Consider the following 15,321-nt stretch of genomic DNA (forward strand, 5'->3'; position numbering starts at 1 on the left):
ACATAGTGTGGTAAAAAATTTTTTTTAAAGTGGTCTCTTTGGTTAGAATTATTCACGAATCGATGACGCCATCTACTGTTTTACTCATATATTTTTCTTTTGACATTTCAGAAATATAATATTATATAAAAAATATAATTCATCATCAATCCTCAGTGATGTATTTATTAGTATTTTATTACTTTGATAATAATAAATAGATCACTGATGAATACCAAAACAAATCAGACAACGATCAACCATTTCCATTGTTTTGTGACAAATAAGTCTTAGACAGTAACACTTCCTATGAAGTCCATTCTTATAATGAATTATTGCTCCATTTATACTTATTTATGAACAAGTAGTTCTATTCTATAAATATATTTATAAAGACTCATTCAGACTGCATTATAAGAACAGATAGAGTCTGTTAAAATTCTTTATAAATCAATCATTTGCTTTTTGAATGTGCATACTCATAATCCATTACACACACATTTATAAGTTTTAGTTAGTCAGTCATATGGTTCCATTAATGTATATAGGTGGAACCATTTTATTTATGAATGTATTATTATATGAGTGCTGTGATTTGTTGAGGTCTTATAGTGTTTAAACTACTGTGATATGGTCTGTCTGCCTTTATCGGTCTGTCTGGTAACAGCTGCTAGCAGCAAACGGGTAAAGAAAGTAACGTTACTTGTCTTGCTATCTTGTTGACTGTGCAGTTTTTGATTAACCCTGAGCTTCTAATCTTTTGTAAAAAAAAATTTTAAATGTACTGCTGTTCAGGAGTCTGCCCTTGCCACAGAAAACCCACACTTACCCACCACAGCGGCCCGCACTGACATATTTGCTGGATATCTGCAGTTTATAATGACAGGACATCTTAAACACACCCTCAGTTCTGTGGTCTGTGAGGAGTGCGAGAAAAGAGAAAAGTGAACCCCTGCCTCCATTAACAAACGCACCTGATCACATCGCTATAAAATGTTAGACTTAAATAGACAATATACTCTTTACAAAGTCAACTCCATGATGTTGTAAACATTATCCACCATTTTAATTATATTTAAGAACCATAACCGCAAACCCCGCCGTTTAAAATTGGCGCGGGCGGCAACTTAAAAACGAACTCATAAACAGTTCATTAACACACAACTCCGAATATGCATAATAACAACCACATTCAAACGTTAAGTGACTCAATCCAGCACTAAAACATGTCATCCATCGATATTGACCAGAATCGTTTCTTCATCTATTATTTTTTAACACTTTATTACGGAGCTCATCTACATACCTGTGTGGTCTGTCCAAAGCTGCTGTAACTCGAGAGCGAGACACGCGATTGGGCGATTCAGTAAATGGAAATGACATCTTCTTGCCTCAGCAAATGAGAAGTTTTTGAGGAAAAATGTTAAAATAATTTTTTCCCTAGTGAATGGCGCCCAACCTGGGCCATTTTTGACGGTACAAAATTAATATTTTTATGGCTTCAAACACCCAGCTGGCTAAGGGTCTTCTCTAATGAAAAGATTCACCATTTTTAGAAAAAAATAAAAAAAATAAATAAAAATAATAATAATAATATACACTTTTTAAAAAAATTCTGAATGAAAATTTAATCAAATGAAAGGTATGTTTCATTCAAAATCAAAGCCGGAGTGTAATCTCTATCCCAGAAAGAACAAAAGGGACTCATACAATTATGACCTATGAAGTTTCAGGAAGTCCCTTATATGGACAAATAAATAAAAACTATAGTGGTTGTGCCAGTATGTTGTTTTTCAAGCAACATTGGTTTATTTTCATATCCATAAATTATAAACAATACAGTGCTCATTTCTATAGATTAGTGAAAAACATAAAGACACATGAAAACACCAGATAGGCCTATGGGATTCTTAAAAGACATATAATGTGTTAATATTTTAGACATCTAAATGGTAATCAATGGTGTTAGAAAACTTTAATAAAATCACATTGTCATGACAATTAACAGAGAAATAAAACCGATTTTTAAAACACAATTAGTAGATTCACTCAGAAATTACTAAAGAACAAATCAAACAAATCAAAGTAAATAAGAAAAATAAAGAACACAAACATTGTCATCTTCTCAGTGCTAATATCTGCTGCAGATGAAGTTGAGTTTGCGAGTTTCAGGAAGGCTGATCCAGCGCTGATCTCCTCGAGACTGAACTGCTCCTTTTCTCTTCTCAAGGCTGCAGTTTTCCGGTGTCGTTCCGTTCCCTGGAGCCCAGTTCTGATAGCACACGATCTCTCCGCTCAACCAGATCCACATGTTCATGCTGCAGTAGTTGTGTAAACCCAACCACACCGCCTCAGTAGACGCACGTTTAACCACATTCATCACACGACGCTGCATCTGGACTGAATGAACCGAGACCAGATCCGTATAATTCTGTCTGCAGTATCTCAGAGCTTCAGTCCACGTCAGAGTCTCATTGATCAGAATCAGTTTATCTGGACACAAAACACACCACAAGCAAACACTAGAGAGAGACTGATCAAAAACAACATGCAGAACACACACTGTGGAGGAATCTGTCATGTCAGACATGTAGCGTGAACTTTAAAGGGCACCTATTATGCCCCTTTTTACAAGATGTAATATTGGTCTCAGGTGTCCCCAGAATGTATTTGTGAAGTTTCAGCTCAAAATACCCCACAGTTAATTTACTTTGTATTATAACCATTTGAAAATGTCATTTTGGGCCCTGATTAAAAATGAGCTGTTTCGTGTGTATGCCACCTTAATGCAAATGAGCTGCATATCCCCGCCCTGCCTTAGGATGAGGGCGTAACTTGATACCTATGGCAGTCGGTCTAAGCAGAAGGGGAGAGCGAGAGACGCGCTGTTTTGAATGTCATTCAGTGTACGTTTGGATCGTACGAAGAGACTCCGGCAGAATAAACACATGAGAATGGACCAGTACGTCTCGGTATGGTTATTTGATACATTTATGTAATTATAGCGTTGTTGTAATCGCGTCTTTTTGCAAGTATGGATGTGCAACACACACACACAGACACACACAAACACTAATGCTGGCGCATTTTTTTGAAACTACATACACATTCTGTGATAAAGTTTGCTACGTACAAGCTTTACATTTATGCGAGGAGTAGCGTCATGTTTACTTACAGGTGCTTCTGTGGCAAATGTGAGAAGATGTCTAACTTACAGAACAACAACATATGCAGTTTTTAATACAATATCTTTAAAATATATATTTATAAACGTGTGGTTACACACTATACAAACAATGTTTAAATTATATACACAGACATCCTACGACGACAACAACTTTAGACGCATTTGTTGTTGAATTGGCTGACATCGACTGAAATGACTATTTGCTCAAAAATAATAAAATACACTTACTAGAGGTGACGGTGGATCGCAAACAGTAGACGACAATCCACACGTGAGGATTAATTTTTAAGCTACAAAAACAGGATTAACCCACAAGTCCACGACAGAACATTTATGTTTCCAAGAGACATTACCGGCTGTCATTTAAACAATGGAGGATGATGTGTACAGATCACCGAGGGCGGGGTCTAGGCCACAACCACACTGTCAATCAAACCCCTTGCTCACTTTCTACGTCACAAAGAGCTGGATCTCAGAACAGCTCATTCTGAGACAGTGCACATGATTTATTGAGATTGTAAAAAAAACACTGGGTGGATTTTTATCATTCTAGGGTGGTTTTGCTCACACACTGCCAACACACATTTATGTTCAAACACCATGTAAAAGTGAATTTTCCATAATAGGTGCCCTTTAAGATATCTGGAGGTGATGGATGGAGTGTGTGTCTGTGTGCGTGTGCGTGTGTGTGTGTGTGTGTGTGTGTGGATCTGCTCACCTTCATGACACACAAAATTAAACTGGTTGCTGCAAGAGGTGTCATACCATTGTACCAGAGAGTTTGGTTTAGTCACTGCACAGTTTTCAATTCCTCCACCATTATTAGGTTCAGTAGAAGCCCAGTCTCTGAAAGAGGAGTTACTCTGATCTGACCACTGCCATGAGTCTCTGACTCTGAATAGACCGATCCAGACATCAGTAGCAGATCTTGAACTGATGAAATCCTTAACCTGTTGATTCTCATTCTGGTTCCTCACACTGACCAGATCAATGTGATTCTGTCTGCAGAAACTCTGAGCGTCTCTCCAGTTCTTCATCTGATTGACAAAGACGAGTCCTGTGTTCACTTTAAGAAAAACACATGTGAACAGATTCATGAATCAGTTTGTTCATTATTCTTACGCTGCTTTACTGTTTACACAGAGGAAGCATTAGACAGGCTTGAGCAATCGTGATTAAATGAGCTATTTAAACTAAAGCCTTGTGCACACTGTGTGTTTTATTTCTTTACGGTTGTTGCTTGTTAAACTGTACGATCATGATTAAAATGGTGGAAAAGAAATCTCTAACGTTTATTTTGGTCATGGCTCTTCCTGAAAAACGTCGTAGGAGAAATCACACTGCAGGACTGAGAGTCAAATCTTCTGACCCTGCCAGAATTTCGTCTGAGGTAAAATTGGATCACGAAGGTCATTAATTGGCTGTCGTGAACATGTCAAACTAACGATCAAATACTTCAGATTTTAACACAGGATCAGAGGAATCTCAGACGGCCAAATCTTGGCCAAAATTGCACTGTGTGCACCCAGCTTAAGGGTTTGTATTTTATAATCAAAACATCTTTATGTTTGTGTCTGTTAACAACTCAGGTGAAATAATTACCACAATGTTATGCAAGTAGATTTGACTTGGAAAATCCTGCATTTTGACGATTTTCATTTACATTTATTATAGTGTTTACTACTGATGCATTATAAAAAGCATCTTTTGTTAAATAAATCTTTTTTACATTGGGTATTTGTACTTACTGTTGTTGCAAATGAAATGCCGAGCATAACTACATCCCAAATCATGCCATTCTCCATTTTTCATCATAGCACACTCATCTGTGCCATCAGGTTGTGTAGGTGCCCAGTTCAGATAGAGCGCAGGTTCACCTGAAGACCACTGCCATTTATCAACACCCGTCCTCTGCAACCCAATCCAGATATCCTGAACACCTCCATCATTCACACTCTTCTTCAGCTCGTTCATGTCGTTCATGTTGTCAACGGTGGCCAGATCTGTGTAATTCTCTCTGCAGAATCTCTGAGCTTCAGTCCAGGTCTTCAACACGTTTATAAAGTGATACTGACGCTGAACACATTCAGATACGGAGCAGAGAGCTGTGAAAGAGAGCGTTTGATTTAATGCTTTTCATAACAGAGTCAAACCTGATCAAACTATAAACCACAAACACACTCACCAATGAGAAGAAGAATCAAATATTGAGTTTTGTCCATTTCTGAGGAAAAAAAAAAAATCTCCTATTCATCTTATATCAAAATATAATCATAGTCAGATTAACATAATTGAATTCATAATCATTTAGACAATATTAACATCTGAAAGTGTAATTGTGAAGAATGAACATGTTCTTACTTTAGAGGTCGTGTGTTTCTGTCCTGAGTCTGATGTTTCTGTCTGCAGATTTACACTACGTGATTATTATATCTGCTCTCATCCCTCATTCAGATCAAAACATCATTTGTTTATTTCTCTAGAACTTATTTTCATATTTTGCTTCCTCTGTGTATTTTTTTACACCTCTATCAGTGTAAGTTCATCTTTGGATTAAATATGATCACATTTTTTCTTCAATAGTGTTTCTTCATCTGTGTTAAGTCCTTATAGTGTTTTTGCGCATGTTTTGGGTTCTCTTTTTTGGTTTCTTCTGCTGTCACTTTCACAGGCCGTCACTGATTGGCTGTTTTGCCTGTCAGTCATTTATAATGAGTTGAGTGGGCGTGTATTGTGAGGCGGGATCCTCATCATCCTGATGCTTGACACCTGAAGAAGGTCTACTTGATTTCCAATAAATGAGAGTAGATGTTAAAACTTCATGCTGATTTGTACTCGGCTTTCGCCAAGATAAGCAAAACTGAGATGTAGCTTTACAGTAAACTATGCTTCTCCATTCATACATACATACATCTTCTTCCGCTCATCCGGGGCCGGGTCGCGGGGGCAGCAGTCTAAGCAGAGATGCCCAGACTTCCCTCTCCCTAGACACTTCCTCTAGCTCTTCTGGGGACACCAAGGCGTTCCCAGGCCAGCCGGGAGACATAGTCTTTCCAGCGTGTCCTAGGTCTTCCCCGGGGCCTCCGCCCAGTGGGACGTGCCCAGAACACCTCCCCGGGGAGGCGTCCAGGAGGCATCCGGAACAGATGCCCGAGCCACCTCAGCTGACCCCTCTCGATGTGGAGGAGCAGCGGCTCTACTCTGAGCTCCTCCCGAGTGACCGAGCTTCTCACCCTATCTCTAAGGGATCGCCCAGCCACTCTGCGGAGAAAGCTCATTTCGGCCGCCTGTATCCGGGATCTTGTCCTTTCGGTCATGACCCAAAGCTCATGACCATAGGTGAGAGTAGGAACGTAGATTGACCGGTAAATCGAGAGCTTTGCCTTACGGCTCAGCTCCTTCTTCACCACAACAGACCGGTACATCGACCGCATTACTGCGGAAGCTGCACCGATCCGTCTGTCAATCTCCCGTTCCATCCTTCCCTCACTCGTGAACAAAACCCAAAAATACTTAAACTCCTCCACTTGAGGAAGGATTTCTCCACCAACCTGAAGTGAGCAAGCCACCCTTTTCCAACTGAGGACCATGGCCTCGGATTTGGAGGTGCTGATTCTCATCCCAGCCGCTTCACACTCGGCTGCAAACCTCCCCAGTGCATGCTGAAGGTCCAGGTGTGAAGGGGGCAACACGACAACATCATCCGCAAAGAGCAGAGACGAAATCGTGCGGTCCCCAAACCTGACACCCTCCGGCCCCTGGCTGCGCCTAGAAATTCCGTCCATAAAAATTATGAACAGAACCGGCGACAAAGGGCAGCCCTGCCGGAGTCCAACATGCACTGGGAAGAAGTCTGACTTATTACCGGCAATGCGAACCAAGCTCCTGCTTCGGTCATACAGGGACCGGACAGCCCTTAGCAAAGGACCCTGGACCCCATATTCCCGGAGCACCCTCCACAGGCCGCCTCGGGGGACACAGTCGAATGCCCTCTCCAAATCCACAAAACACATGTGGACTGGTTGGGCAAACTCTCATTAACCCTCCAGCACCCTGTAGAGAGTATAGAGCTGGTCCAGTGTTCCACGGCCTGGACAAAAACCACATTGTTCCTCCTAAATCCGAGGTTCCACTATCGGCCGTATTCTCCTCTCCAGTACCCTGGCATAGACTTTCCCAGGGAGGCTGAGAAGTGTGATCCCGCTGTAGTTGGAACACACCCTCCGGTCCCCTTTCTTAAAAAGAGGAACCACCACCCCGGTCTGCCATCCCAGAGGCACTGTCCCCGACCGAAAAAATCTTCTCCATTCATTTACGCTTCTTTCTATATGGTGTTGTGACTCCCCTTCTGAATTTTTGCATATTTTTTTTAAAAACATGTAAACAATAAATACTATTTTGAGGCTCTTGTGTGTCACTGATTTGTCACTAACACAGTCTCATCCCAAGAAGTCATATAACTGACGTCTTGGGACGTCTTTTGACAATATCTGCCTTTTTAGGGCCCCCCTAAACGTCGGGGCGTCATACAACTGACGCTTTACCTTTAACGTCAGTTAGGTGACGGGGTAGGTTTAGGTCTGGGGTAGAGTTAGGATCCCATAACCTCATCTACCGACGTTTAAGGGGGCCCTAAAAAGGCGGATATTGACGCATGGTCAAAAGACATCCCAAGACGTCAGTTATATGACTTCTTGGGATGAGACTGCGCTGATGTGACAGATGGCCGAAAGCCTCAAATGATCATCTCTTTCATCAGAAGGAATGTAGTTTCAACCTTGGAAAGATGTTAGTACTCACCATTTTTTTTCAAGGTCAAATCCAGAACGCTAATCTAATCTCTACTGACAAAAATTGTTATTCTTCGAATTGTGGATGATTGGTCAGATCGCCTATCATTGGCAGGCTGTCAATCAAACTCAATGCGAAGGGTGAATTGACAATAAAAAGAGACAAGGCCTACCCTATACATTGATCAATGTATATATTTGTATTGAAGGTTGGGTAGAATTTAGGATATCCAACCCAGTTTGCTGGTTTCCATTGCTATGTTTTCTGCCAACTGGCAACCCAGCGTGTCTAAATACTATTGGGTAATTTGGATGTGGATGGGATCGCATCATGATCCCAGATGAAAAAAAAAGACATTCTTACACAGCACACACATTTCAAAGTAGAATAACTGGTTGTAGCATTGTTTTTCAGAGAAACAAGTATGTGCATATTTCCTCATTCTCTACAAACAAATTGTGTTTTTATTTAGAAGTGCGAAGTTCATATGAAATATGAAAATAGGTTTTTGAAGAAATAATCAAATGATGTGATGTGCAAAATGAGGGATGAGAGCAGATGTGAAAGTGAAAGCAGAGTGTAGTGATCAGCCGGCAAACATGAGGCCAGACTCCCCTCATCACAACACCTTTAATGCCATGATGAAAATGACAGGAGTTTAAAACACACACCTCCAGAAGCTTCTACAAACAAAGAACTAGGTGGGCCAGGAGATAAGCCTGCAAAGACAATTGCCAGGTATCATTTTTAGAAGGGAAGAATGATGACATTAGCATGTTAGTGATTACAGACTGATCTCATTTGCCCGTTGTTCACTCCAGTCCTTCAGGCCTTTGGCCAAGGTGTGAATGACCACAGACTCTCAGACTCACCAAACCAGTTTTGCTATTTGGCTTGTAGCCAGAAAGCATGTATTTTCAATGGAAATAGACACAATGCATCAACAGTTCTTCATAAATATTTAAATTACTGTATACTTCAGTGTTGTTCGTGCACATGCAACATATACAAACTTATCTAAGGTATACCCAAATGCATGGGTAAAAGTTCAATCTTACCCAATGATGTTTGGTCTTTATGTTTTCAGCACAATGTCTAGGTTAATCTGGAATTGGTTTTAAGAGGTGAATTAAAAAAACCTTAAAGACATTGTTCTGAACATGAACTTGAAGCTATGCAAATGAACCTCATGCCAAAGTGGGGCTAGACGTATTTACGCTTTACATGGCAGAATATGCAAGTGGAAAGACTGAACCACCAGACAGAGCGTCTCCAGAGATGACACAGATCTGCTCGTGTGCGAGGATAAAGTGCAAGCAGAACATGAAGTATTTTTTCAAAGGACATTTCTGAAATGCACTTTCTGTAAAGCTGCTTTGAAACAATCTGTATTGTGAAAAGCGCTGTACAAATACATTTTAATTGAATTTAGTGAGAATAGACACATTCAATTTTAGACATAAAAAGACAACCTAGTTTTTACAAAGTCAATTCCATGACGTTTTAAAAATATAATCCACCATTTTAATTGATCCACTACCGCAAATCCCGCCGTTTAAAATTGGCGCGGGCGGCAACTTAAAACCAACCCATAAACAGCTCATAAACACAAAACTCCGAATATGCACAAAAATAACCACATTCAAACACATTAAGTGAATCAATCCATCATTAAAACATGTCATCCATCGCTATTGAGCAGAATCTTGACTTCATCTATTATATTTTAACACTTTATTACAGAGCTCATCTACATTACCTGTGTCGTTCAGTCCAAAGCTGCTGTTCTTCGAGAGCGAGACGCGAAATGACGTCACTCAAACATAAAACTCAATATATAACTTTAAAACAGATATGAACGTTTTCCCGACTCTTCAAAAATTATGAACAGTAATATCTGCACAGAGACACAAAAATAAAATGGAAATAGATTTAAATTATTTCTATGGGGCAAGATGACATAAAGCTACCTCACAAAACTCAAACATTACACCTGATTGTTTATATATATATATATATATATACACACACACACACACACACACACACACACAAAATAATATATAAAGGACAAAAACTACTGATAATATATGCAATACTACATATTAGACAAGGTAGAAAAGACAATGTACTTAATAGAAATGTTTTTGAGGAAGTTCATAAAATAATAAAAACAACAACAAAACAGATACAAAACAACAGAAGAATAAAAATAAGAAAAACATTTTACGATGTTTTATGTAACAGTTACACATTTTTTAAATTTTTTTATTTTATTTGATGTGTTTATCGATAAGAATTAAAGAACATCTTCTGAAAAGAATAATAGTTGACCAGTGAAGATTTGTAGTGTAGTCACACATACTGTGTATCGTTGAGAATTTTAGGCTTGGGCCTTTTTTATGAGTCTGTTGGAACCTTTTAAATGATTTAGTTATTTCTATAGCTCCTACAGTTTCAGGAGAATTAAGTTTTATAGCTTGGTCCTGTTCTCTTGAGTCACTAAGAATCATTTAAGGAAGAGGTTAGGTCTGTTCTCATAAGATTGTAGGAGCCGTTGAAATATAGTATAAGGGTCGGTCCTTTTTTATGAGTCTGTAGGAACCTTTTAAATGATTTAGTTAATTCTCCTGAAAGTGTAGGAGCTATAGAAATAGGTTTTAACTTACTGGAAAGAGAGAGCAGTAATCTTTCCTGCTAATCTTTGTATATCCTTGCTAAAAATATCTTTGCATGCCGGAAACAAGTGTCCCTTGTGAGAGAATTGTTTCAAAGGTTGGAGAAATTATCTGTAAAAAAAAGAAGTAGGCTGAGTCATTTGCCAGCAGAGAAATTAATATTTTTGAGTAAAAATCTATAAGAAAGTGAGACATTGTGGCTTGATTTATTTTATTAATATGAAATTTTCATGACCAAAATAACATTGTGCAATAAGAAGAGACTACAGGTTACAAGCTTCATATATTAGAAAAATATGAATATCCGTTGATTTCAACGGAGAGAGTTGAAGCTCGACATGGGCATTCACTTCCTGATAGCCAAGCGCTCTGCGCAGGCTCAAACTGAGCTTGACGACGTAGATGTCACGTGAGCAAACTGACTGACAGTTGTAAATCTTTTAGTAGCTGCGCCAAGACAAATTTTAATCGTGCAGAGAGATGGCGAAGCGTGACCTGGAGCAACTTTTGGTAAGTATTCAGATTAATTATTTTGTCATTTTGCTTCTATCTATGCCATGGGCTGACTTTAGACAGTAAATGATTGCCTGCGAGGCTGTGCGAGCTTATCCTCCTGTCTATACGGTAACTTCTCAACTGTGAGACGGACAGTCGAGTGGTTATGACGCAATTTTTAGCCTACTTTTACAAGAACGGCTTCTACGGGGCCATGACGTAACATAGGCTACAAAGTATGGAGCCTTTTATACATTGTCGTGTTTTTTTGGAAATAAATAATGGACTAATGGAGTAATAAAAGTCTCTCCAACAGAACTTGTGATCTCCTACACCTTGTGTGTAAAAAAAAATTAAAATCTAAGTAAACACTTGCAAATGTAAATTGTTGATAAGTCTAATGTAGTTGCAATTGAATTAGTAAAATGCATGTTGTTCAAAGCATTGTTTTCTGCTTCCCTCTTTTGCAATACCTAAAAAATATTTAAAGAGGCAAATTGTCCAGCACAGCAGATTTGATCATTCTGAAACTGCACATAATCACTTTCCCTTCTCTTATTCACTTCCCTTTTCCTGATAATATTAGATGTCCAATTAGATGCACATTCAAGGAATAATATTTGAGTGCAAAACCTGAAGCAAGTCTAAAATAATCTTTTTTTAGTTTTTGTATAAAAAATCTTATTTTTTTGTATATTATTGAAAAACTATGTTATTTGACAACTAATAATGAATTACTTAATGAATTATTAATTATAATACATCAATAATTTAAGCAGGCAAACCTACGTTTAACACACAGACGTGAAAGTCACACAAAGTGAACTTGGAGAATGAAAGTGCCGGCTCTGACTTCAACACAGATAATTGTGCCGAAACAAAAGCAATTGAAATGTAGGCTATATGATATTATGATCTGGCTTTAAACGACACCAGACGATGAAAAGGGGTCTTATCTAGCGAAACGATCGCTCATTTAAAAAATAAATAAATAACAAAGTTTAAGTTTTATAAGCACAAATGCTCGCCTTGCTCTGTTCTGTGATTCTGGAATCATTTAAAGCCCTTTGAACAGTTTGTGCTGAAAGTGTCTTTTGGACCTTGAACCGTTTGGTTCCCATTAAAATCCATCACTTCAACACAGAAATCTTATGCACACATAGTCATGTACACTCTCTCTCTCATACACACACAGGCATGTACAGTCTGTCTCATACATACTCATTTAGACACTCATTCCTGTTACCCAATGTTCATTCCTGTTACTATTTTTTTTTCTTTTTCTAAAAAGTGAATGTTAAACATCATCCATCATTTATACATTATTTATATATTATTTTAAAAAATTATAAACTTGATGCTTTGGTTTTCTTTAAAGTGAAAAAAAAAATGGCTTTGTGTTTTATATTAAAATACAGCTTGCCTTAATATATAGTGATTTTTTTTGTCACAAATATCAATTATTTGAATTTTTTTTAAAAATAAACACTTTCTTGTGGGGAAAACAACTGAATTAAATGCTTTTAAAAATGCTTTTAAACGGCACAACAGGACTGAGAAAAGATGCGTCCATATTGCTACTTTATAAAAAAATTAAATAAAGCTGCCTGATATTTTGAATAGTTAAATATGCGTAGTAATAGATTCAATGTTGAAAATGTTTTAAATTATAGTTTAATTTTGAAGAGTTACAACAAGCAAATGTCACCCATTTTAATCGTATGCTCCTATTATGCAATGAAATGCAGAGTATTGATGTCAGATGTTCCCATCTTAAAATATGTTTCAATGAAAAATACATTTGTAACAGTTTTTATTAATCTTTAATAATGTTATTTAATACAAATGCAACTGTTTGTTGACCCTACAATGTTGACACGCACAACCTTTGATTTTAATATTAGTTCATGTTGAATTTAACACGAGGATTAATACGATTAATTTAAAAGTATTTATCCTTGTTGGTTCATAACAACTGAAAAACAAATTTCTTAAAGGCAGAATCTCAAAGATGCAAAAACATCCTCTAAGTTTTGCTTACTTGCAATAAACGTGTTTGCTGTGAATTTCCAAGAAACGGTGCATTTCATCTCCTCCTTCTTTTACACTCAATAAAACTCAGTCAAATGAGGATCTCCCACACTTTCTGAACTCCAGCTCAGACTCAACAACTCTTTCATTTCCACGAGCTCAACAACGGCACACAGGTAAATCTATATGCTTTATAAATGTTAATAATACAGTTCATATACTGAAGATCATCTTAATAATGCATCGTCTTTAATATCCTCATTTTAATCTGTAGTCTAAAACTAGTCTTGAGGACTTTCACATTGAGATATTAATCTGTTGTCATCAAGGGCTTCCTGTAATTTCGGCCAAAATAAAAGCTTAATATAAAGTAAAATATTATTATAAATAATAAATTTTTTAAAAAATATTAATGTGACAATATTTCACTGCAAAATAAGAGTATTTAAGAAAAAAAATATTATTATTAATTTAGTCATATAGAGATGTATTAATAAAACCATACAGCCGTGTCAGAACTCAGAAGTTGTTCATTATGTGATTAATCGCTGATTTCCACTGATTGTGAAGCTCTAAGTGTCTGTACCGCTCCTGTTCTCAGGATGAGATCTGCGGTTCTCCTCGTCCTCCTCGTCTCTCTGATGTTCACTGATGCCCGTGGTCCCTGCGAGAGCAGTTCGAATAACAACGCTTATGATCATTTTAAAGACAAACATATTCTCTCCAATTATTTCAATAGAAACAATAAACATGATTGGGAAATGTATCTAAAGGACAAGAAACTTTGTGGCCTAGACAGACCTCCTCTCCAGTCCTTCCTCAGCAAACACAAGGATAGCATTAAAAAAATCTGCAATGGACAAGGCATCAGATACGAAGACAACCTGTGCACCAGCAAGGACAAGTTCACTGTGTACAAAGTCACAAAAAAGCAGCAGGTGCAGCCGTGTGAAGTTGAGACTATAGAAATAGAAAGGCACTATGTGGTTGTAGCCTGTAATATCGTTGACAACCGGTGTTTGCCTGTTCACTATGAGAAACAAACTGACACACCACCAGATCAAAATGGTGATATCTGCGGGCTGTCGACACATAGCCGACATCATGGGTCTAGAGGGGTTGGGAAGCATTCGCTCGATAGGCGAAATCATGGGTCTAGAGGGATTGGAAGGCATTCGCTCGATAGGCGACATCATGGGTCCAGTAAGCATTCGCTCCATAGAGGCTTCAGAAGGGTTGAAAAGTGAAGTTAGTTGCAAGTAATTTCTACTTAATCTCTAAAGGTTGTTTCACAATAGCATCATTATCCAAGACGAATGCAAACATGTTCACTTCTATCATCTAACATCACTTTTACATCTGCTTTTAGTGCTTTCAGGTTTAAGATACTCTTTTATGTATGTGAACGCTTCATTTAATCTGTCCAGTAGTGAATCAGTGAATGTGTTTTAAAACGGGTTTCCTGAAATTAGTGCTGTTTATCACTGTTTTCACTTCAAATTATTGCAATTTCTATGCTCTTCCATGTTTCATTTTGAGAACTAAACAAGAACTAAACTTCTTGCTCTTTTATTTTCTTTAAAAATGCAACCGTGTAAAGGTGTGGTGTTATGGTTTTGCAAAACCAAAGTTGAGTTATTCCTGCTAAAAATAAATCATCTAACAGTCTGTCAGTGTGAGTGTCTTACTGTCTATTCCCTTGACATTAGTTCGGCCGATCTGTGTGTGTCGCACACTGTGATCCTGCAAACACACAGAAAGAGATGAACGTTTGATAATGTTCATGCATAATGAATAAGAAGTAATAATGGGAAGCTAAAAGTCAAGCTGTGTAACGCATTAAACCAACCAGAGATTTGGGCTCTAGAGGGCTTTAAAATGACTGAAACAATGATAAATCAAGATATTTCTTACATTCACCCCCTCAACTATTATATATATATATATATGAAGAGGCGTAATTTTAAAAGTGTGATTTCCAGGCGGAAAAATAGGAAATTAATGAAACCCACGGAATTTTAAAAATGAATATACTGTATGTCACTTAAGAAGCAACACCTAACAAAACATGTCTTGCTCTTGATGGACTCAAAGTTATCCATTGCTAAGAAAGACAGACCATTCTGTCCTTTTGTACTGTCCTATTGACCTCTTTGCAAA

At 37.9% G+C, this 15,321-nt stretch overlaps 1 protein-coding gene and 1 long non-coding RNA gene across 2 annotated transcripts; one reads left to right on the forward strand and one right to left on the reverse strand.

The window, feature by feature from the left end:
- Nucleotides 1-1,885: 1,885 nt before the first annotated feature.
- LOC120461250 (C-type mannose receptor 2) lies at nt 1,886-5,578 on the reverse strand. Its single transcript, XM_089131714.1, has 5 exons — nt 5,528-5,578; nt 5,352-5,390; nt 4,915-5,271; nt 3,885-4,232; nt 1,886-2,472 (listed from the first exon to the last, which is right to left on the reverse strand). The coding sequence occupies exons 2-5, from the start codon at nt 5,386-5,388 to the stop codon at nt 2,111-2,113; spliced, it is 1,104 nt and encodes a 367-aa protein (XP_088987840.1). The 5' UTR covers nt 5,389-5,390; nt 5,528-5,578; the 3' UTR covers nt 1,886-2,110.
- Nucleotides 5,579-13,226: 7,648 nt separating this feature from the next.
- LOC148998543 (uncharacterized) lies at nt 13,227-14,829 on the forward strand. The gene is made up of 2 exons (XR_016168731.1): nt 13,227-13,337; nt 13,763-14,829. It is a non-coding gene; the product is annotated as an uncharacterized LOC148998543 (long non-coding RNA).
- The last annotated feature ends 492 nt before the right edge of the window (nt 14,830-15,321 follow it).

This window comes from Pimephales promelas, chromosome 1 (genome assembly GCF_988280905.1).
Source record: "Pimephales promelas chromosome 1, fPimPro1.hap1.1, whole genome shotgun sequence".
Lineage (NCBI taxonomy): Eukaryota > Metazoa > Chordata > Actinopteri > Cypriniformes > Leuciscidae > Pimephales > Pimephales promelas.